The sequence below is a fragment of the Poecilia mexicana genome, unplaced genomic scaffold, assembly GCF_051168715.1.
Source record: "Poecilia mexicana isolate PSO_F unplaced genomic scaffold, ASM5116871v1 scaffold_16, whole genome shotgun sequence".
NCBI lineage: Eukaryota > Metazoa > Chordata > Actinopteri > Cyprinodontiformes > Poeciliidae > Poecilia > Poecilia mexicana.
The window spans coordinates 22,676,306-22,700,405 of record NW_028263385.1 but is presented as its reverse complement, the minus strand read 5'-3'; the positions used below and the strand labels follow the sequence as shown (position 1 = coordinate 22,700,405).

The 24,100-nt window shown below is 39.9% G+C and overlaps 1 protein-coding gene across 2 annotated transcripts; it reads right to left on the bottom strand.

Moving 5' to 3' along the window:
* Positions 1–14,508: 14,508 nt before the first annotated feature.
* On the bottom strand, positions 14,509–23,174 carry LOC106926900 (terminal nucleotidyltransferase 4A-like). 2 transcript variants are annotated; one of them, XM_015002088.2, is made up of 12 exons: positions 22,260–23,174; positions 22,011–22,134; positions 21,305–21,351; positions 20,835–20,955; positions 20,619–20,726; positions 20,411–20,539; positions 19,141–19,354; positions 18,533–18,656; positions 18,139–18,242; positions 17,779–17,960; positions 16,679–16,789; positions 14,509–16,591 (listed from the first exon to the last, which is right to left on the bottom strand). In XM_015002088.2, the coding sequence occupies exons 1-12, from the start codon at positions 22,940–22,942 to the stop codon at positions 16,208–16,210; spliced, it is 2,331 nt and encodes a 776-aa protein (XP_014857574.2). In that variant the 5' UTR covers positions 22,943–23,174; the 3' UTR covers positions 14,509–16,207. The 2 variants fall into 2 exon arrangements, with proteins under 2 accessions (XP_014857574.2, XP_014857573.2); XM_015002087.2 differs by having other exon boundaries at positions 14,509–16,789.
* Between the last annotated feature and the right edge of the window lie 926 nt (positions 23,175–24,100).

Genomic DNA, 24,100 nt, shown 5'->3' with positions numbered 1-24,100 from the left:
CAAGTAACATCCATTATGTCATTACAAAGATTGTAAAAGGAAAAAAAAAAAAACATTCAGTTGCAGAATAATGTTTTTAGCTCCAGGCACAAATCTAAAACAACGTTCTCTCTTCTTCCTGACTCAACCTGATCTCCTCCAACTCCATGAAAGCGTAACTGGCTGTGAAGTTTGGTCGTGTGACCTTAGAGGCTGAGCGACGGCAGCATGCAGTGAAGTTAACAAGGCGCTTTTCCCGGGGGAGCAACAGGCAGGTGTGAGAAACAGTGATGAGGTTCACGGTTCTAAAAAGCGCTGCTCACACAGGTAGATTCACTCACCATCCTCTGGCAGTCTTCTCTGACTTGATCGAAATCACAAAGTTTATATGCATCGCAAAAAAGCTACAGTGTTGTTAAATATAAACGCTTGTGTGAGTTAATATGCCTCAAGTCTTTTCTTGAAAATACAATTTTTATTCACACCTAGCGCAAGAAATGAGTGATACATTACAGCGTAAAAAGCATTTGTTTTAGGAAGCGTGATAACAGCTGGAGGTTTCTAACAATAGTAATCATATCAGATTTTTTTTTTCCTCTTCCAAAGTCGCAGCAGCAGCAGCAGCAGCAGCAGCAGCAGCTGGCACTTGGAAATCACAAAGTTTAGCATAAAAAATGTAACCGAACAAGTATTTTTTTTTCTCCTATCTTTTCTAAACCACACACAGAAAATGACCTCCAATGCTGAACAGATACAAACCAACAAAAGACACAATTCTTGGCACAGTTATCTTGTTAAGCTCTTGAGCTCCATTTTCCACATGTCCTCTGTACCGAGAATAAACTTGAATGAAAATAAATTAGCAGGCAAGTGCAGATGGGGTTCAGCTGTATGGGATTTGCGTCTTTTGTGTGTGTGTGTGTGTGTGTGTGTGTGTGTGTGTGTGTGTGTGTGTGTGTGTGTGTGTGTGTGTGTGTGTGTGTGAGCCTTCATCTTACCGGCCTTTTGTAGGGGACGTTGTTCTGACGAACGCTGTCAAACAAAAGAAACCGTTATCCTGTCAGTCCGACCATAGACCGGTGAACTAGTGCAATGCTGGGAGCTTTGTCTGTCTTTCATGGTTGAGTGATGTTCTGTGCAGGCATTAGATAATGCCAAGGGTGAGCTGCACAGCTGAATGTTTTGTTGCCTATAGCTAATGCAGCCAGAAGAGGACACTGGATCTGTGAAGTGTTGTGAATTGAAGCACCGGTCTTAAGTTTGTACATTAGAATATGGGAGTGAAATGAATACTTGAAGTGAATACATTTTTGCCTGAAACAAGAGAAGGTCTTCATATGCCTTGAAATTTGCATCAAGTCAGAACCACAAATTTCAAAAAATATATTTGACAGAGATTTTGTGTTATAGGCCAAGTGACTAAGACGAGAAGGGTGTGAATACTTTTGCGTGTGCACTGTGAAGCCAGTTTATGATTTGACTATACAGGTGAGCATTAGAAATCTGTGCAGAATCTTTGTGAGTCAACAGGTTTTCTATGTTGAAGGCCAACTTGTATGAAGAAAGGGATTTTCATACAACTTGAATCAAACATAAAAACTACATAAAAACTATTATATCTGCAGATCAATTATTTTTTAAAAAGACTATATCGAATTTTTTTTTAAATAATACCTACGTATTGAACCTTTTATTGTGAAGGTGACCCTTTTTTGTTTCCATGAAACATTTTCAGCAGACTCACGCCAAGCAAATACTATTTTTTTTCCTTCAGAGAAAACAGACTAATTACTAAAAGCAGTACATAAAGGTCCATCTACGGCATTTCTAAAAGCAGCTGCAGATTAAACGTGGAATCGTCTCCATCAAACAGCTTTTCATACTCCGTGGCTAGCAGCTATATACTAAGTGTGACAGAGAGCTGACACATGCACTCGCTGTATGACATATCCTCAAATAGCCCACATCACACTGCTGAGTGTCTAGCATGTAAAACAGGATGTGTTAATGAACAAGATCAGTAATTAAAGTCTTGGCAACGTTTAAGGGGGACAGCTGCTTGGGGTGTGAGACACATGTCAGCCAAACTGAGACGTCATGAGATGTTCGGGAGAGAGAAACCAAGCAACACTTCCTGACTGCTTTAAAAAGGAGTAGAGTCATGAAGTAAAAGGAGATCAGGTGAGTCGTGCTGTGACTTAAATGTATTTTTTTTTTTTTTTTGCCACTTGAAACATTTTTCTCATTTTATCGAGCTGAAAGAAACAGCCGCAAATGTGTTTGATTGTGATTTTGTATTATATCTTTGCCATCCCACTAAACTGACAGGTTGTGCAAATGGGATAATTAATTAGAGAAGCGGCCAAGATACACATGGTAATTCTAGTGGAGCTGCAGAGATCCAGTGCGGACAACAGATCCACAAGACTGGCCTTAATGGAGGCATGATAAGAGGAATGCCGCTGGTGACAGAAAGCCAGAGGAAGTCAGTTTTGAAGACCAGCCCAGTCCAGTTTGTACTGTAGTAAAGTAATTTAAACAATAAGCAAGACTACTGGTGTGACAATAGAAAGATTTGTTTACGCAGAGTCTCTAAACCCACCTAAGTAAAAAAAATAAATAAATAAATTGCATTAGGTCATTGATTTATCATTGTGTGACAAATTCATGGTCATCACTATCAATAGAAAACCGATAACGGAAACTTTGAGACAGGTGATGCAAGAAACTTGATGTCTCACCCAAGTGCAGACACTCAAAATGTTGCCCTCCCTTATCGCCGAGGGTCAGAAATTTGATGGGTTTATCTTATCTTCTGATCCATTACGCCTCAAACCCGTTCATAAGAAAATTAGGCAATTAAAAGGCATCAGCCGCTGTCATGAAGCTGTTTTCCCAGTGACATTTGAGAATGATCTGAATCTTTGCCAAGAAAAATTTATCATCCAACACATAATTTACCTGTCACTCATCTTGGAGGCTATTTCTTAACTCAGTAGTGGAACTAGAACATTGCCACAACTTTCTCCGTTTCACATTACGTCACGCTTAATCCGATATATGGAGCATATTGTTGCTAAATGCAGTAAAAATGTCTTTACCTTCAACTTATTTGCTGCTGTTTTGGTGCTCCGAGACTGATCTGCATGTTGCGAAGAACCAGTTGGATTTATTTCTTCTTCTTTCCACTCAGAGTGGATAAAAACCTAAATTTTGTCATGTGGCGTCAACAGATGACATATTAATAGAAAAAAAAAACAACTCAGAGTTAACAGCCTGCAAACATAAACAAACAAGCTGTAAGCATATTTTAAACTTTCAGCAGATACCGTAATCCACAATGATTGGGCAACATATTTCCAGCTTGTTGAAAATGCTTTTGATCTATAAACTCCCTTAGGGAAATGTTAATCAGAGGTACTGCAGAAAGCTCTGCAATGTTTACCAGCTTGAAATGAAGACAGATGCTTCCTGCTATCAATGTGTTTATTTTCCTGCCATAAAACAAATATTAAAAACAATATTTATTTGAATTTCAAGCAACAGCATTTTTTTTAATCAAAGAAGTTAGCAAAAAATCTTTTACAACATTGTAAAAGACCCAATCTCCTCTGGCCGTCAGGCCTACATTAAATTATGTCCATGGCATTAAAGTGAATTGTTAATGTGAACTATATGTTTTTTTTAATCTTCTATAGTATTATTACTTCACACACACACACACACATATACTAGAGTTTACAAAAAATATGTTTCTCTCCACATATTATTCCTATATTTATACAGTTGTGTTGTTTTGCACACAGGTCAGTAAAACAAAAAAAAAATGTTGTCTTTCATTTGCAATGACAATAGAGACAATCTCTGACTTTTACATGCAGTTAATGAAAAACAATTGCTACAACCCATACAATGGCAAAGTAATTAATTACTTATTCTGAATAATAAGTAATCATTATTTATGCTGCTCTTTGTATCTTTGTTTTAATTTCTACTTTTTGAGGGTCTTAAATTAAAATAATATCCTGTTTCACTACCTAAAAACAGAGGGTAAGGAAATCACAGACACGTCAAATGAAGAAACAAAATCTCAGTGTCACAGTGACCCCTTTTTTATTATTATTCTGTACTATACTGCAAATGTATTCCTGTTACAACTCAGATGTTGCACAGTTTATGAATGTAAAATCTTATCCATTTTCTTTCTTCAAAATGCTTCTAATCATGGGCGTAGGTTTGGGTAGGGACGGTAGGGACATGTCCCGACCAATATTCACGGGATATGAAAAAGTCCCGACCAATTTTTGCCATATTGGCTCAAAGAACGTGGATCTACGATCTTTGATTAGCAGCAACAGGCGGTGCGCGGAACGGAAGCTTCTTAGTTTGACATTTATTATGAGCCTCCGAGACCGTGTCGGAACGGTGCTGTCGGGGGGGTGGGGGGAGGGGGAGTCAGTTGAATCGTCGGACGTTCTTTGATTAGCTGCAAAAGGCGGTGGCTAGCTGGGCACACGCGTCTCCTTCTGAGTCTCCGAGACCATGTCTCCACCAAAAAAGAAAAGGACAGACATTAGAAGTTATTTCGCTACGTCGGCTGTAAGTACAGTGAGTGGACCCATAAGTTAGATATCTATCACGCAACGCATTTGTTGTTTATTTTCCATAATGTCATGATAAAAATTAAATTGTCATATATTTTAGATTCATTGCACACCAACTGAAATATTTCAGGTCTTTTATTGTTTTAATTTTGATGATTTTGGCAAACAGCTCATGAAAACCCAAAATCCCTGTCTCAAAAAATTAGAATATTATGAAAAGGTTCTCTGAACGAGCAATAAAAATAATCATCTGAATCAACAAAGTAACTCTAAACACCTGAAAAAGATTCCTGAGGCCTTTAAAAACTCCCAGCCTGGTTCATTACTCAAAACTGCAGTCATGGGTCAGATTGCTGACCTGACTGCTGTCCAGAAGGCCATCACTGACATCCTCAAGCAAGAGGGTGAGAAACGGAAAGAAATTTCTGAACGAATCGGCTGTTTGCAGAGTGTTATATCAAGGCACCTCAGTGGGAAGTCAGTAGGAAGGAAAAAGTGTGGCAGAAAACGCTGCACAACGAGAAGAGGTGACCGGACCCTGAGGAAGATTGTGGAGAAGGGCCGATTCCAGACCTTGGGGGAAGCAGTGGACTGAGTCTGGAGTAGAAACATCCAGAGCCACTGTGCACAGGCGTGTGCAGGAAATGGGCTACAGGTGCCGCATTCCCCAGGTCAAAGGTCAAGCCACTTTTGAACCAGAAACAGCGGCAGAAGCGCCTGACCTGGGCTACAGAGAAGCAGCACTTTGGACCACTGTTGTTCAGTGGTCCAAAGTACTTTTTTCGGATGAAAGCAAACTTTGCATGTCATTCGGAAATCAAAGTGCCAGACTCTGGAGGAAGACTGGGGAGAAGGAAATGCCAAAATGCCAGAAGTCCAGTGTCAAGTACCCACAGTCAGTGATGGTCTGGGTGCCATGTCAGCTGCTGGTGTTGGTCCACTGGGTTTTATCAAGGGCAGGATCAATGCAGCAGCTATCAGAAGATTTTGGAGCACTTCATGCTTCCATCTGCTGAAAAGTTTTATGGAGATGAAAATTTAATTAGGTCTGGAATCGGCCCTTCTCCACAATCTTCCTCAGGGTCCGGTCACCTCTTCTCGTTGTGCAGCGTTTTCTGCCACACTTTTTCCTTCCTACTGACTTCCCACTGAGGTGCCTTGATATAACACTCTGCAAACAGCCGATTCGTTCAGAAATTTCTTTCCGTTTCTCACCCTCTTGCTTGAGGATGTCAGTGATGGCCTTCTGGACAGCAGTCAGGTCAGCAATCTGACCCATGATTGCGGTTTTGAGTAACGAACCAGGCTGGGAGTTTTTAAAGGCCTCAGGAATCTTTTTCAGGTGTTTAGAGTTACTTTGTTGATTCAGATGATTATTTTTATTGCTCGTTCAGAGAACCTTTTCATAATATTCTAATTTTTTGAGACAGGGATTTTGGGTTTTCATGAGCTGTTTGCCAAAATCATCAAAATTAAAACAATAAAAGACCTGAAATATTTCAGTTGGTGTGCAATGAATCTAAAATATATGACAATTTAATTTTTATCATGACATTATGGAAAATAATGAACTTTATCACAATATTCTAATTTTATGACCAGCACCTGTATGATATGGTTATGGTTGGGGGGAGGGGGTTATTAAGCCAATGTGGTTTCCCCCCCCTTGGGGGGGGGGTGTCAAGGTCCCCACCAAAACTTAGACCGAACCTACGCCCTTGCTTCTAATACAGGAAATAATGGCTTTGCACAGAAAACCATCTGCAGCAGTTCTGTGTCCTGCTGCAAACACATGGGTCGTAAATTCTATGTGTGAAAGTACCGCATTTTCCAGACTATAGAGTGCCGTACGTTCACACCGAGCTTACCTGCAGCGACTCTATTTCCCTTCTGTACTGCCAGATCGACAGCCCTCAACTTAAAGATGCATCATATGAGTTTGAAGAAATTTCTCCGTCCGGAAGTCGAGGTCTAAATGGCCATCCCGGCGTGGAGTCTCTCTTCTTCTCTGTGCGTCAGCGCTCGGTATGAAGCCATGTAGCGATAGCTAGCAAAACTACTACTAACCCTGCACACACCACGAACTCTAACTAACACACTTATAGTCTAAAAAACCCATCGAAACACTCTTAGTAAAATCCACAGCATCACTGTGCCCTAGCCTCTTGCCGTATCCAAATCCCCCAGCCCCCTCGTCTCTTTCCGCGTTCTACATTCTACCTAGCAACAGACCGTCAACACATTTTTATTGGTTGTTTCGAAATGTGGTACATTTAGACCCCACAAAATAAGGCGGAAATAATCGATCTTATTTCTGGCTTTATTTTGAAGTAAATAACCACAAAACCAATATAAAAACACCACTTTTATAAAGTTTGAAGTCCGTGCTGTCCAACAGAGTCGAAATGAAAACTCTGTATGCGTCCATGTTATTACGAAGCCTTATTAATGCGTCACATGCTTGTACGCCGCACGGCGGGCAGCGACTCCATAGCACACTCTTCTTTGACTTCCAATGATTCACTTCCTGCTAAGGAGCCCCCTGGTGGTTGAAGAAACATCCACAGAAAAGCCGCACCGGGCTGTAAGCCTCATGGTTCAAAACGTAGGAGAAAAAGTAGCGGCTTATAGTCCAAAAAATACGGTAATTATTCACCTACATAACTCTATTCAATCCCCCCAAAATCACTGGGATATATTTTTATTTATTAAAAGTCGCAGAAAACATAGTTTCTGTTATGAGGCTGTACAGTTGCTAGAACAGCTACAGTAGCAAACAAGTCCTGGGTTTGAATCCTGGCCTGTACATTTCCACACAGTTTGTACGTACTCTGGCTTTCTCTCACAGTTTAAACACATGCATGTTAGATTACTGTGTGTGTGCGCGTGTGTGTGTGGTTTTGTCCCATGTGTCACTGTGATAATGTGTGAACCAGCTGCCTCTTAGCTAATGACTACTGCAGACACGAATGAACCTTTTTCATGGCCCTGATTTAAACTGTTTAAGTAATTATTATTTATGAGGCTCTTTGTATCTTTATCTGGATGGCAGGTACAATTATACGTAATTATTTGACTCTTGCAAACTGTTAACTCCTCAATGTACAGACACTCAAATACAACACTGAAATGTTTGCTAAGCTTCACCAAAGCACAGTGATGAAGTGTGATTTAGACGCATTGTCATCACTGACATTACCAGGTTTGTTCTGTAGCATTTGTCAAAATGTACAAGATAAAAGAATATCAAAGTAATTATGAGAAATCAACCCTATGCAATTGTACTGTGTAAACTAGACAACTATGTAAAAAAAAAAAAAAAAAAAAAAGTCAGACAAAAAGTAAGGTATCATGGAAGAATACGGCAGCTACAATTCTTGCAGAGGAATGTGAAGATTAGTAACAGGTATTGAAATTATATCGCTGGCTCCTAGTCCAATTAAAAATCAGAATCAAAACCTACTTATAGTCAACAAAGCGTGGACGAATTTCCTTACCCAGGCCAATTAGGACAGTCTGTGAAGCGATCCAGTCTGTCAGGTTATACGGTGCAGACCTTTTGGCTGTTCCCAAAATGAAATCCTGCTGGCTTGTATCCGACTAGAATTGTGCGTTAATTGTCGCGACCCCTCCAGGACCTTTTATGGTTAGGCTAGTCATTTACCTTTCAGATGCAACACTAATTACTGATAGGGGACAGATACTGGAGGATGTGGTAAGGCCCTCAGGTTTCTAACTTGATTCCCAACTGACTTGTCTCTGCTGTCCTCCACAGGCGTACTGTTCCTTTTTGTCTCAGAGATTTTCTTCATTGCACATTACAACGTGCTCACATACTTCCTCTATTACTGTTTTCACTGACTTTCATACTTGAAATATTTTTATTTTAACCATGTGAATGTGCCGACATATGTGCATGCCATGCGGGTGTATACAGGTCTTAGCTGCACACGTGGACCTTGCTAGTTCTGTGCACACAAAATGACACCTGAGTTCAGAGCTTGATATATTTAGCCTCCTACCGTCAGAAAATCTGTGACAAACATCTTTCAGCTAACGCACTGGTTCACAAAGGTCACGTCTCAGAAACGAATTTCTGACACATCACAGGAGGGAAGAAAACCTGAAGAAATGAACACGGTCCACAGGCTACAAAAGGAGATGTCAAAAAATAAGAGAAACATTCTGCAAACACAGATGCAACTATGGCCTTATTCACTAGGTTCATCCAACCTTAGGCTGCAGAAAAATAGTGCCGCTATTAGGAGTATAATAGACTTTTTGTAAAACTGGCTGAATACTTGTATCTGTGGTTCGTTTTGGGATTTTTATCCTACCATGAATGGATCTATTTTGACAAACCGATACAGAAATCCATCAGGGCTCTTTGAGAAACAAGAAAGAACCGCATGGCCACATTGAACAATTCCCTCTAATGTGCTCACCAAGCCAAACACACTGAACTAACATCAGAGAATCACTGAAAAATATAAATATCTGGGGTTACAAGCAATACATTACAGAAAAGAAAATAAAGATCAAAACATTGAAGCCAATAAAAGAGAACATGCTGTAAAAAACACGAAATGGAAATAAGAATAAATGTGAATGGCTTCATTAGTGCATGACTGTAAAGACTATGGGTCGTATTTATGCAGCAATAGAGAAAAATTAAGATAATTTAGATATCAAAGTAACGGCTTCACTAGACAAAGTCATCCTTCACATTGTGCCATGCGCTCTGCGTTAGTCAACGCTGTTTGGGAGACTCTGGGATCATCGTTTCCACGCTGTTGGCCCTCATGCTGTAAATAACATAATTGGAAAAATGTCCCTTCCATATGTCTTGAGTGCACAACAGATGGAATCAGCCAGAAGAACCTTTGATCACATTTCCTTTTGTATCCCCTGAAAATACAAAGGAAGAGTAGCAGACAGAGGTAGACTTAAAGAGTAATTGGGAGGAAAAACAAAGCAACGGAAAAAAAACAAAAAAAAAACAAAACTGTCGTCACCATTCCCTGTGTAAGCAAGGGGAGAGCTAATTGTTGACAAATCAAGTGTGTGGGATATGAAATGAACCATAGGAGCTAATGTCCAAATAAACACATTTTAGACTTGATCCTTTAATTATTGGAGTCTGGAGCTTAATGGGGTGTTTGAAGAATATGTTTTCTGTCTCTCATGTTGCAGTAAAACAGCAGACCTTTTGGTCATTATCTCACTCTATCTCAAATAACCCTCAGTATTGTAAATATATTGTCATAAAGCACAGAGATCAGACTTCTTTTTCTTTTTTTCCCCCCTACAAGATAGCTCTAATTTCAGAGCTCTGGTGTGAAGCACTTAAAGAAAATATAAGCAAATCCCATTAAATTAAAGCTCACAAAAACACACACCCCAAACATAATGGCTGTATTTAGGTATCAGCTGCATGTTTTGGTTTATTTCACTGCATCAATCTTGTTTTGTTTTTTTCCTAGTAGCGATTATCTTTGCCTTAGCAACAGACCTGAGACATTCCAGCAAATAGGCTTCGCTCCTGATTAGAGCTCGAGATAAGAGCAAAGCTACTCTTTTCATTCTGTGACAATAGGCATCAGTTGTCAGCACTAAGCTTTTAGCATTTATGGGAAAGAAAAAAGTAGGCTACAAAACAACAAAAAAGTGATTATGTTGCAAGCTTTCTGTGCAATATCTGTGGCCAAGTGACAGTAGTTCATGTCAGGACTGTGACGTCACATTTTACATCCTTATCTTAGGTAAGGGCTTGTGCTTGAAAGAGTGGCTTCCAATTTTAGATTCAATGGCAAGCTAATATAATTTGAGATGCTAATGCAAATGTTTCCTCAGAACTGCGAGTGTTGCTGGTGTCTTTACCTCACTAGATCTTTGACCCTTTCTATGCACCCTATATGTGAGAAAAGTTCTGCCAGAAACTTTTAGATCTCTGTGAACCAACAGTCCTAAAAACTTTTAATAACATTACAAAAAAATTAAATATTAACGAGGTGTAGCATTTCGACATGATGCCAAATGGTGTGTTTGTCCCCATTTTGGTTCCACATAAGCCCTGACCTGTTGAGGCATGAACAGGTGAACAATGGCAAGACGTTTTGCCATTGCATCTAGCAGTAAGACACTGGCAGCAGATCTTTTACATCCTTTAAGTTGAACGGTGGGGGCATTTTTGCCAAGATGCTTGATTGGACTGAGATCTGGGGGATCACGGTGTAGTTTTTTCCCCATAAAAGGTTGCGAACATGGTCTTCAACACTGCTTGGTTAGAGTCTAAACATCACTCACAGAGTCAGCTTGACTTCTTCCCCCAGCTGATCTATTCACATGCAACAAGCCAACTACGTGATGTGAAAGACGATACAAGTCTGCTGCCTTCTGCTGCTCCGTGGTCCAGGTCTGACGTTAACATGGACACAGTAGGAGCTTTCAACATGCAGGAGCCAGCGTGAGCAACAATAATCTTTTGTACAGCGACTCCAGCCTCATCTGAGAATCTCAAGTAAACCAGCCTGACCATTTCACCAGTTGGTTTAGTGGGTTGCAGGTTGCCAAATCATCACACCAAAGAAAAAAAAAAAAGAAATAATAATAATAATAATAATAATAATAATAATAATAATAATAATAATAATAATAATAATAATAATAATAATAATAAAAACGACTCAATAAAAGCTCTGTAAAATAATTTAATCAGTTCTGCTGAATTTGGAAATGGAACAACTTCAATAGACAGTTCCTTCCTGCACACATGGACTCTGTTATTTTTTTTTACTTTTTTTTTTAACTTAGCTTGAATCAAACACTCTCCCTAGGTATTTATTCAGTGGTTTTTCCCATTAATTATGGTTGACTCTGGGGTATTGACCATGTCCTTTCTTCTTTAGGTGTTGATTTCACGACTGAACCTTGCCGGCACCTATTGCCATGGAGCTAACTTACAATTATGGTGGTGAGCATACTTAATAATCAAGCGGTCTTTGAAATTGCTCTCGCACATATTGGTATTCAGAGTTAACAACAGGGGTGAGAGCGCACAGCCTTGTGGTGAGCCAGTTGAACAGAACTCAGACAAAAGCTGTCAACTCTGATTCTGTGTCCCCTGTTGGTTGAAAAATCTAAAATGCAGCCCCCCCAAAAAATTTAAACTTTGACTAAACCACAAAAGCTATTACATTCAGATGTGTGGAAAAGTCAAGAGCTGAACGTGACACCCATTTTCTTTCACGTGTTTAGGAATCTTCTTCAGTAGAGTCAGGATTGTGTCCTCCTCTCCTCCTGTGGGCACGCGAGGCAAGCCGTGTTTGATCGAGAGCCAGTGCTGTGTTCTTTAAAATCTCTAAGCACATCAGCTTTTCAAAGGCTTTCATTCTCATAGAGGTCAAAGCCACTGCTCTGAAATTGTAAAAGATAGAAGGATGAGGGACTTTTAAAATTAGGACAACCACAGCATCGGATGCCAGGTTTTGGGGACGTCTTGGAATTCTATGAACAATTAAAAATAAAATGAAAAATTAGGAACAGTCCCTTCGAGCAGAATCTTAATAGCTGTCCATGTACATTCTCTGCTCCTTGGCTTTTATTGGCCCTTGTGTTGGGAAACGTTTTTGCTTTTGATATCCTGTAAGCTTTCAGGAAAAGGCTATCACTCACTTTTCTACTCACCTTTTGTATTTCTAAGATGAAAACTATTATGAAGACAGTTTATATATATATATAAGCCATTTATTATACGCACTGCTTTTTTTCTATGTTTTGAAGGGCAGACATCATTGTCATGTTGAACCAGGTTGAGGTCAGGTTATTGGAAGCCATTGTTTTCCCCAGTGCAGCTTCACACCTCTATTTTATTTTGCAGCTGTTTGCGTTCAGCTCTTTTGTGGGCATTGCATGAATTGTTTGCTTAGTTCTGTTCTGTAATGGAAAAGACTGAATGGAGTTTGTAACGATTTGATAATTTTTGGAGTGCATTTTAACCCTCAGTGGGCATAACCTCGTCTGGGGGGAAAGCAGCATGTGAACGCAGTCTGTTAAATCATCCAAGGCCTCATAAGATGCTTAACATTGCTGCAAGGCTTCACTATAAAGTCAAGAAATGCACTCACTCAAATATTTTATTAGCATGCCAGTTGACCCACCTCTTTTTTTTTTTTTTTTTTGTATTATTGTAACTTGTGCAATATTATTTGCAAAATCAAATTACTTTAACAACCTAATCATGAGCTCATTGCTGAGGACCAGTGGGTTCGCTTTTATTGTAGTGACATGCAAATCAGTTTTAACTGTCAGCAACAAAGACGCTAAAAGCTGCAAAGAGTCCAAAACTATTGATCTGCACTTGTGGGAACTTTATTTTTAATGCCTGTGGGATGTGGAAGACATAACTTTTGAGATTGTTTCAGTATGATGGGTTTTAGCACGTTCGTGTTGTATTGATTTGGGAGTAAAAGTCACAAAGAGCTTACATTTTGTTCTCCCAAAGCTAGGTCAAAAGGAAGAGCTAAGGACAGAACCTTTTCTGACTTCTTTATATAATGAATTTAGCACAGTGAAAATATGTTGCTTTAATGTTGTTATTCTGTGACGCAATAAAAATTATGTTAAATGACTACAAATCTCAGCAGCAGGTCTAGAGCTGCTGGCTACTCCACCATCCACCCCCTCAAAGGACTCGACGTCATCGATTTTTTTTTTTTTTGACAACGTGCATTTAGATGGAGACAGAAACCCTGTTCCAACTTTAGCTGCACGGGTAAACACGATTTACGGAGGAGACTAAATTTCTCAGAGATGCATCATCTTAGCTGGGTGTGGAGATTTTTCTTTGCAGATATCCCGTATTATTAGGTTTCGGTACTGTCCTGAGCTCATCTAATCAGGATAATATATCCATCAAGACAGCGAGCTGGCTTTTAACAATATTACGAGCTGTAGCGGTGCCAAAATAAATGTAATCATCTGGGCAGATATTAAAAGAAAGTGGATTTATTGTTCAGTTTGCTGGTGGTATTGTCAACAAGTCTGAACCTAGAGATTTTAAAGAGTCCCCCCGCCCAAAAAAAAAAAAAAAAAAAAAAAAAAAAGGATTTCAGACATCAAGCCACTCTGGGTTTTTTTAGTGAATGCGTTCTGCGCAGAATATTTCCTTTTTGTCATATTTGCTGGATCCTGGCGTCGATTTGATTCCGTTGCAGCAGACCACGCTCCACTAGTGCCCCCCTCAGTAATAACGAGGTATTACAATTGAAAGCGCAGCTTCTCAGGACCCATGACAATGCAGATTTTCAAAGATATAAGTAGATAAAAACTGGAATTATTGAAATTATTTTTAAGAATATTGTTTCGCATTATTTGTTCTTCTAATAACACTATTTGGAAATGTGTAGTTTGCTACATATACCTACAAAGTTTTATAATAACCTACTTTTATGCTTTCTTCTACTTTATTAGAAATTTCAACCAAAAACACCAAGTTGAACACAAATTGGCATCATGCATTTGTCAGTTGTGAAATCTGGCACCTGCACATTGCAACAATGTTTTCAACTTTATCCAGAAAGTCAAGTGCAGTAAGACAAAGTTCATACATACTCACACAAACAACCCTGCACTTCTATCAGTCTTAAGGACTTTGCATAAACTTCCATTCAGTTTACCAACTGGAAATGGTTTACTGCAGCTGTCCCAGTGAAAAAAAATAAAAAAAAAAATAAAAAAAATCAATTACTGCTACACATTGGATATTTGTATATAAATAGTACCAGTCAAATACACCCAGCTTTCATTTTGACATGTTAGTCTAATGCAATGATGTAAACTCAACAGCAAATCATTGCTGCTCCTTAAATGTAAAATTAAGCAATGAACACTGGTCAGATAAAAAGAAATTCTAACTTCACTCAAATTATAGCTTTTTTAAAAAATGTTTATTAAAAAAATAGAAAACTTGCATTTAAAAAAAAAGGTATGCAAAATGTTTACACATTATAACCATCATACAGAGATCTGGGGATTTGGTGTGATGCAATGTGGTAATAGCCCAGATAATGGTTTGAAAAGCAGCGTTGAAAACCAAGGAATAATATTAAGAAAAGCATGTTGGTTTGATACACAGGAGGCACATATGACTTTCTAAACAAGTTCTCAAATTTCACTAAAAAACTTCCTTATTTCAGTAAACAATGTGTAAACTGTAAAATATAAAATATTAAGACCTACAACTACTTTGCAAATTTACTTACCAGGGGAAAAAAAAAAAAAAAAAAAAAAACCCATGATGGCAATACTGACATTTACCAACAGCAATAGTAGTCTGCTCACTGAGCTTGCACCTCGATAACCCTGGCAGTGCTTAATGAAACGTATACAAAAAGCTCTGGCTTCACGGGGGGGGTGGGGGGGGAGAAAAAAAACATTTGGTCAGTTAAGAAGGCAGTTAACCTGCTGCTTTAACAGAATCAGAGCATTCATAAGGCAGAAAACAAGCACTTTGCTGGTATAAAATAGCACCAACTACTTCTGAAATGTCATGAGACAAACATGGCTGAAGATGGTTTTGAGCTCTGCTAAATAGTACTGGGGCTTAAAATAAAAAAAAAAAAAAAAAAACATTTTTGGACAGGCAGTTGGCAAAATTCAAGTGATAATGTGGAAAAATTCAAGAGGGTAAATGTTGAGTCAAGGGTTTTTGGCACATGTCTAACGTTATACCGTACCATCTCCTTTTACAGGAAGATCTCTCATACACACAAACACACTTGCTTTGTCTAGGCCCTTGAATCAATCTATTGCACACATCAACGAAGGTTAAAAAAAACTGAAATAAAATCTCGTAAATATTGCACATTGTTGCAACAAAAACATAAGGTGGCAAAGTCTGCAGTATTGATGGTACCAATGTGAAAACAAAAAACACTTTAAAAATCCAGGTGGGTCTAAAAAAAAAAAAAAAAAAAAAGTTTATGACTAACATACCCACTCACAAAAAGTGTACATTCAAACCAGTCTTCACAGTGTATAAGCACTTGAGACAATGTCCGTTTTGTGCCATCGCGTCAAAAACATTGTCAGCATTGCGCTGCATAGGTAGAAGGAAAGTGTAGTGCTTTGCTTCGGTCCAGAGTACAATTTCTAGAAGAGAGGCCAAACTTCTAAGAGCTCCGAATAAGCATTAGAGCTAAAGAGGGAGACGCATTCAGAAGACCAAAACCTAATGATAAAAAAAAGGCTCAATAAAAACCAAAAAGTTCAAGGAGTGTCAGGCTTAAATGAACCACAACAGCACTATGGCACATGATGTTCAAATTGCATGGACACTAAATACTTAACAGCTCTGTAATCTGGAGATGAGGCCAGTGAGGCAGGCCCAGTAGGCTGATCACCAATTCATTAACTGAGTTTATGCTGGTGGGAGGACCACTGTGTTCAGACTGATAGATCAACATGAGCATGGTTAAGACCTTAAGGGTTTTTTTCTGTTCTTCTGCATCGTCCTAGCAAGCAATGGGGTACACGCCTCATACCAATTTCTGAATTGTAGGCCAAGTGCAGATGCGCTTTTGGAGACCCTTCAACAGCAGAATATGTGCTACGACTGACTTCCATCATTGGCTCTGATTCAGAGCAGGGAGCATGTCTTTCTTCCTGCGTCGCCACGTGTTGCGGTTGTACTGGTGCTGGTTCCTGAAGCATGACGCCACGTTGTGAGCTTGGTGAACCAGCCTGTGCTGCAGACTGAAGTTGCCTTGAGAGATATTATGGCATTGGATGTTGCCAGTTTGGTTGTGCTTTGAGCCAAACTTGTGAGGCTCTATTGAGCCTTGGGAGTAGGATCTCTGGGAGTACGGGTGGCGCAGCGGCCCACCCATCTGAGAGTGGTGGAGGTGGGCAAGGAGAGGGCTTGGTGGCTTAGTCTGTTGGGGGAATTGTGCGGCGTGCGTCGTGTGACGGTGCACAACGCCAATGGAAGGAGGGTTCTCGTGGTAGAACTGGCAATTGGAAGGAGGGATGGTGAGGTTTTCCGGGAAAGGCATTTGAATATGAGTTGCGGGGTGAGAAGAATGCAAAAAGCTCACTGGATGTGTGGCCCCCAGGTCAGCAGCCACCTGGATCACTGAATGGATTGAAGCCAAGGTCAGAGGGTGGAGCTGGATAGAACTGTTGCTACTTTTTGGAGAGTCAGACTCCTAATGAAAGACAGAAAAACAGAAAGCGTCGAGGCTCAAAAAAGGTGAAATAGAAGGCACCATTTATGAGTGTTTCTCTCAATCTATTTGAACAACATTATTAGTAACCCAATTTAAAAAGTGAAACTCAGATTTCTTATAGTTACTCAGTTTTAAGCACACATTTCTGTTCAGTTTGATGATTATGGCTTAAAACTCATGAAAACCTATTGTCCTCTGAAAATCGGGATATTATTTTAGAAAATAAAGTGGGGTTTTAAACAGAAGTGTTACTGCCTTTGTATAACCTCCAGACTCCAAGATTATCTGTGGGGGAGTTCAAAAGTTTGGAAAAGATTCCCAATGTGTGAACTGTGGCAGGTCTCAGTACTTCAATAGCTACCACAAACCGATGTACCCAACTTATAGGCTACAACTTCTCTACAGTAGTCTTTTTATTGAGTCATTTCTGAAGTAGAGAGATGTCTAACTTGGGTCAAGGAGAAAAATGTACAGACAAACCCATCGCTCAGTGGCTCAATGTCCTCTTTTCAGGTGCAGGTATATTGTGCATTTTATTGGGAGATCAATAAGTGCAATCACATAAGTGTTTTCTAAAGGTTAAACTGGAACCAAGAGGTAGTGCCAACAAGAAAGGCCCTACCTGATCACCTTCATGCCAAACTGCTTTGCAGCAGAAGTTTGTGCAAAAAGGAGTCTGGACCAAGCACCCACTGAAAATACTGTTCACTACATGAATGTAGTTTTGCATCTCAGGATTAAAACTATTATTTTAAGAATTAACATTTCAGCTTTTACCTGACTTGCATGTTTTCATTAGATGTAAGCTTTAATCACTTTACAGAAATGAGCATTTGAAATAAATCCGAGTTTCAATTTCTGTATTGAATTACTAAACCATGTCAACTTAGTGACAATATTCCAATATATAAAAAGTGGTGCTAGCATTACATTTCTTCAAATAACATAAATGGATACTGCGGCCTTACAATGTCGCTTCCAGAGGAAGAAGATGAAAGTGAGCACGCTGAGGAAGACGAAGAATGGTGTTGAGGGCTGGGAGGAAACACGGGAGAAGGTGAAAGGGAGTCTGAGCTCAGAGGAGAGGGGGAGTCTCTTTGATCCTCAATCAGCATCATTCTGGCCAGCTCCTGCTCACAGGTCTCCAAATCTTAAAAAAAAAAAAAGAAAAAAAAAAGAAGAAGCAGCACAAAATCATCTAGTTAAGAGACGTTCGTTCGTTATGACCAGGCAACTTGTGCAGTCCAACAAAAATGTCATCTTACAATAATAACATTAAATTTTCCAAACAGAACATAAAAGCAATCCAAAGTAGAACACATACTTACCATTGTTTTGCAGCGTGGCACTTTGTTTGACTCCCCACTTCTGGATTATCCATTCCCTGTAGGACAGCACCTCTGGGCTAACTTTAACAATCCGTCCTAAGGTGCTGCAGCAACCCCAAAAATATAAGAAAGGGCAGGTTACCCCCACACACTAAACCATGTAGATGCACAGGTGTCAAAGTCCAGTCCTGCAGTATTTTAGATGTGCCACAGATACAAAACACTGGAATGAAATGGCTTAATTACTTCCTTGTGTAGAAAAGTTTCCAGAGTCATTCTATTCAGGTGTGGTGCAGCAGAGGCACATCTAAAAGTTGCAGGACACCGGGCCTTGAGGACTGGAGTTCGACACCCCCGATGTAGAGACATTGGTATTCAAATGCAGTTCACCAACCTGTCGTACTCTTTGTTTGGGTAGGCATACAGAGGAGAAACACCGTGGCTCAAGGCCATGTATGCAAAATCAAAGACCTGCTTGACTTGCAGGACTCCGTATGAACTCCTGCCAACGTCGTTCCCTGTGACGATCGGAACAGAGAGGTCAGCTATGCATCAGTAAGACAACATAAATCTGAATACAAGTAGGATTTAAGTGAAGGCCATTCATTTAACGGCTGTCACTTGAATAAAGGCCATTAAACACTTTTAAGCAGCTTAAAAAGTGTCCAAGCAGCACTTTTTAAATAAAGGATTCAATCAGAAGGATTTCAAAAAGAAACTAAATGGTTAAAATAAGTTCAGAATCAAAATGGTAAGCTGCAAATGTTCAACTCCGCCTCAAACCCCAATACTCTAAAGATGAATCTCAAATACTTAATTTTCAGCTTTTTGTAACTGAATCAGCCTGCAAATGATCACAGAACTGATGTTCATTTAGTTGCGGATATTAATTCCACCTTCAATCTGATTGCACTGATAACACTTTCACAGGGTTGATTCTGTCCAACTATAAGTCTAATTTCAACACTGCAGTTAATTACACTTTTTCTGTCCAATTCTGACCTGGCTGCACAGGATCTTCTATGCAGAGCATGGAAGGCCGGTTTCCGTGGTCCATTGTTTTCTGCATCTCTTCCTTGGACAGGTAAGCTCCTCCATTCTTCACTCGGATGCCCGTTTTCATGTAGTTGAAGTCACGACCATAGAGCTCAAAGAACTCAATCAGCAGGATGCCCAGGTTAATGTTGGTGCGCCGCGTGTCAATCCGAGGATGTAACTAGTTGACAGGATAACAATAACAGTTAAAAGTAGAAAAGAAACCTCACAAATTTGAGCTCATGTGCTTGGGGGAGGGGGGGGGATCTTTTCTTTTTGTTGCAATTTTCATTATCCCTGCTGAACAACTTTGATTCAGGAAATCATATCATGAAATGTATTTTAACTTAATTACATGAAAAAAATGAAAGCTTATATTTAAGCTGCCTCTGCCTTTCACAAATTAACTTGACTGGGGCACACCAGTGCGAGCCTACACAGTGACGCCGAGAAGGCGGCATCTGATGCTTCAGCTGAGAAGTTTCTTCCAAGAGCCTTAAATTTCTCCAGCATAATCTCTCAAAATAATAAAATAAATATCATCAAAATGTATGTGTAATCCAAAGAAACTACATGCATTTGAGTATTCAACTAATTATTCAGCTAGTCTGCCCTGAAAACATCTCTATAATACTAAAAGCGACCGTCGACTCTTGCCAAGAAAGTGCTCTGTTGACACATTTGGTTTAAATGCTGCCACGTCTCCTTCCAATGCTGGTCAGAACTTGAGCGGAAATTAGCCCAGCTGGGTTATGTTTGCAAATTAATATGTCATTTTTATTAGGAGCTTTGTCACAACAGATCATTTTCCACTGTGGCAATTTTCAAGCAAACTGGAATCTCAAAGGAGCATTTTTTTTTTTAAATCACTAGGTAAGGTACTGGGCTGATCAGTGTCCAAAGTAGGCAACATTTATCCTTACTTACTCAACCTTACCGGACACAGACCATATAAAAACCACTCTGTGTAGGCCACAGCATTCACAATAGGGCACCCCCATCACCATCTTTTTGGGTGGTTATTGAGATAAACGACTCCGGAGCTTAATCTTCTATATGCCATGGAGCCTTGAGCTCACTTTCTTTGACATCTTTTTTTTTATATTACATTTTTAATAGTATGACATTTTCCCCTCAACAGATTATACAACTTCACAAAAACAGCGAGTCATTATTGGCATGTCACAATGGAAAGGCACATTTTTGCATCATGAATACTGCATGTGTGTTTGCGCACCTGCAAGAAGCTGATGGCCATTAGTATAAGGCTGTATGAGCTGATGCCTCCAGTAAAGACTTCGTTCAGATCCCTTTGCAAGAGAAACTGCTTCAGAACGAAGATCAATGGTGGAAGAACTGTGTATTTCTACAAAACCAAAAGGAAGCGTTACAAATCCAAACATTTATAATGGCCCCTTTAAAAATACAAAGTACCTGAAACTGACCTTAAGGTAGCTTTTGATCAACTGTGCTGCTTTCACTGCAGTCTCCACATTAAAGCTGATGTCCACTTTGACCTTGGTCTCATGATCAGTGAGTTTAATAATTGGAACCTGAGATCAAGAATTACACAATGAAATCATTAAAAAAAAAATCTGAATAAACTCACTTAAAGGTTTTTTAATAAAATATGTTAAAAGAAAATCTTTTAGACTACTCACCGTAGCTTTGTCAAGGACTTTGATAGGATAATTGCCGGCCACATTGTGTTTTTTAAGAGCTTGTTCGAGATCCTGAAGCGGGGGATGATCCCACTTCCCAAACACCACAAGGTCAATGTCACTGAGGAGATAAAACATGCAAACATCAATTACCTAAAGGTTTATCTATACCTGAGGTAGATATTGATACACAGACCTTATGGTGCTGCAAAGCAAACAACTGCACAAAATGCATATCATCTGTCTCATTTCATATCTCCACCACCACTGTGGAAAACTATATTGTATAACAAATATCAAAAGTCAACTTTCTGCTTCCATGCAGACTAAAGTGAAACCAGCAAAAACAAACACCACTACTTTTGGTACATCAGGATTTTGTGATGTCCCACTTCCAAAAAAATAAAAATAAAATTGAAAACACAAAAACAATTTATTCAGAGATGCAGAGACCAACAAAAAAAAAATACCTTGTAGGAAGATATAGACCTGTGCTGAAGCTGCCAAAAATTTGCACCTGCAGAGAGATGAAACCATACAAACCGGGTTTAAATTCTAATACATTTAAATCATTTTCAATATAGACAAAGCTGTCAAAACTTGATGTTTTTTCATGCAAAGGCTTCCAGGCAGTAGGCAGGTGCATCACTTTAATAAAATATGCCAGTCTTGAAACCTATCAATTTCTGAGCACTTAAACAAGACTAGAGTGTGGAGAATATTCAGGCTTATAAGAATGGCTGGAAATCCAGACAGTGCTAGAGAAAAGATAATTCAGTGGCAATGGTTTTAAAATCATTTGAGACTTGTGGATAAATGAGGTTTCCCCCCCCCCCCCCCCAACAAAATTGACTTGTGATTTGCAAAGTTACATTTGTACAAAGCTCTCCAAAATGAACTCCTGCTAATGCTCAAGAAGTCTTACATTAGTGTTATGATGACACTGTAATTGTAGAGTGTTGCAGGTGAACGCTTAGAAAACGTTGAAGAGAACAGGTTAAAAATGGGAGCCATGTCATTTGCTTAGGATGTGAACAGCACTACTTTTTGGTGATTAAGCAGATAATTTTGTAGAACATTTCAGCGTGATATGCCTCCCAAACGGACGAATCAAAGCAGGATTCACCAGAGAAACTTCCAGTATTCAACTGTGCTACACTCTCCCGTCCCACTCACCCGAGCTGTAGGCCACAAATCCTTGATGACACTTTCTATTCTGTTCACTACATCCCTTCTCATGGCCTCCTCCTCGGGTCTTGGGGACATGAAGTTGAAGAAGTCCATTATTTCCTCGTGTAAACTGAAAAAAAGGGGACAAAACTCAATTTAAACACTTTAAAATGCTCACATGAAAAAGGAGACAACGTGTTCCGTATTCATTAATACGGCAGCTGATGATGATGATGAACCATTATGTTCTCTCACCCATTAATGCCCGGGCTGTAGCGCCGGGTTTTCCACAGGCTATAGGAAGAGTCTACGTAGGGGCCATTGAAGCCGTAGGAGAGGAGCGGGTTGAAGTCGTGGAAAGTGTTGGCCCTGTTCAGCTGCCTCCTGCGGCCGGGTGGATGTGATTGATAGTGGTGCTGCTTGCTCCCTGGATGGTTCTTCATCCCTGTGGGGGTGTGGCCGCCGGGCTGTTGCATGCTGCGACAATGTTGCTGAAAAGCGTGAAAAGGCTGTCGGAGGCTGTTCTCGTTCACCTTCCGCTCACCGTAGTGCAAAAACTGCTCGGCCTCGTCCGCCGCGCTCAGACAGTCAATCTGAAGCGAGGAGCCGTGGGGAGAGGAGCTGTCGGCCTCCGAGTCCAGAGAGGAGGAGGACGGTGACAAGGAGCCCTTCCTCCGGACACTTCCCCTCTCTCCGCCGCCGCCGTTTGCCCGCGGCAGTTTACCAAACACAGTCCCGGGTGTCGGCACTACATGCCTGCAGCTCTCGACGTAAGAGTCCAAGTTTGCATTTTGTACCGCAAAGTTGCGCTGGTGGTGAGGTTGGTTGTCGAGGCCGGAATTTGCTCCGAATGCCTGCGAGGTCTCCCAAATCTGCATCCACAGGGAATTGGCCGGTCCCTTCTGCTCCGGTTGAATCCAAAAGGTCCTGGGATCCATTGGACTCGAGCTTACCGAGAGCCGTCCACACAGAAACAGAGAAATAACCAATGCAAGCAACTTCGCAATTTGACACTTAACACTCTAGGACACGAAAAAAATCATGCGGTACCGTTTTACAAGATTTTTCCAAAAAGCTTCATGTCTGGAGACTGGTTTGGTTTGCCAAGCGGCTCGGCCAAACTCCTCTCCCCTTAAAAGGCAGGCAATATGGCGCAAGCAACACCACTACGGTTCGCCAACCGCTCATCTGTGAGGGATTTAAATCTTTGAACACACCCCCTCTACGCTGGAGGAAGTGTCAAGTTAGGCACATGAAACCGGAAATACCGGAAGTTAGACTATTAAAGCTTCTCTTTACAAAGGCGCACATTGTTGTACCACTAAAATAACATTGATAATAATAATACATAACAGTAAACTACAAAAATGCATAAGAAAATACATTAATAATAAGGTTACTTCTAAGCAATTTATTTATTTATTTATTTAGTACTTATTTTGGCAGTCAAAACCGGAAACAAACCCGTTTTCTATGTGACAAATACAGGCGGTTGCATGAGTTTAGTGTGTTAACATAGACTTATAAAACCTAGATACAAGTCTGAAAGCAACATACCGAATGTGCAGCCGACTTCGCAGTCCTACCCTTTATCAAAGCTCAATCATAATAATTCACAATAGGCACATTTTTAAATGTTATTTCATTGATAAGAGTTTTGTCCAAAACTCACCAGATGACATCGCAACTGCTTTTCAGAAGTGTATTTAGAACTCTTTGCTTTGCAGCTGCTTTAGTGGGACCTGGAGAGCAAGTTTCGTTTTTCTGTAAATGTTAAGCGTCAAATTCAGAGTTTACATCCACAACATAAACCTCCAATAAACAACGAAGGAAAGCCACATTTCATACTGGACAGTTTCCAACTGCTCATTAAAAAACTTTTAGGCAGAATTATCTGCACTGTTATCTACATCTATGGTTTGATCATATTTAAAATTAGAGTACCACCACAAAATTCATTTAATTGCTGTATCGGACAAAAATAAATAGTAAGAAATGAAACATCACACGGGCAGGGGTTTTATCTATTTTGTCAAATAATTTTTCCATATTTCTACTTCTTGAGTGGTGCAGTCAGTCTATGGGCCTCTAAAAAG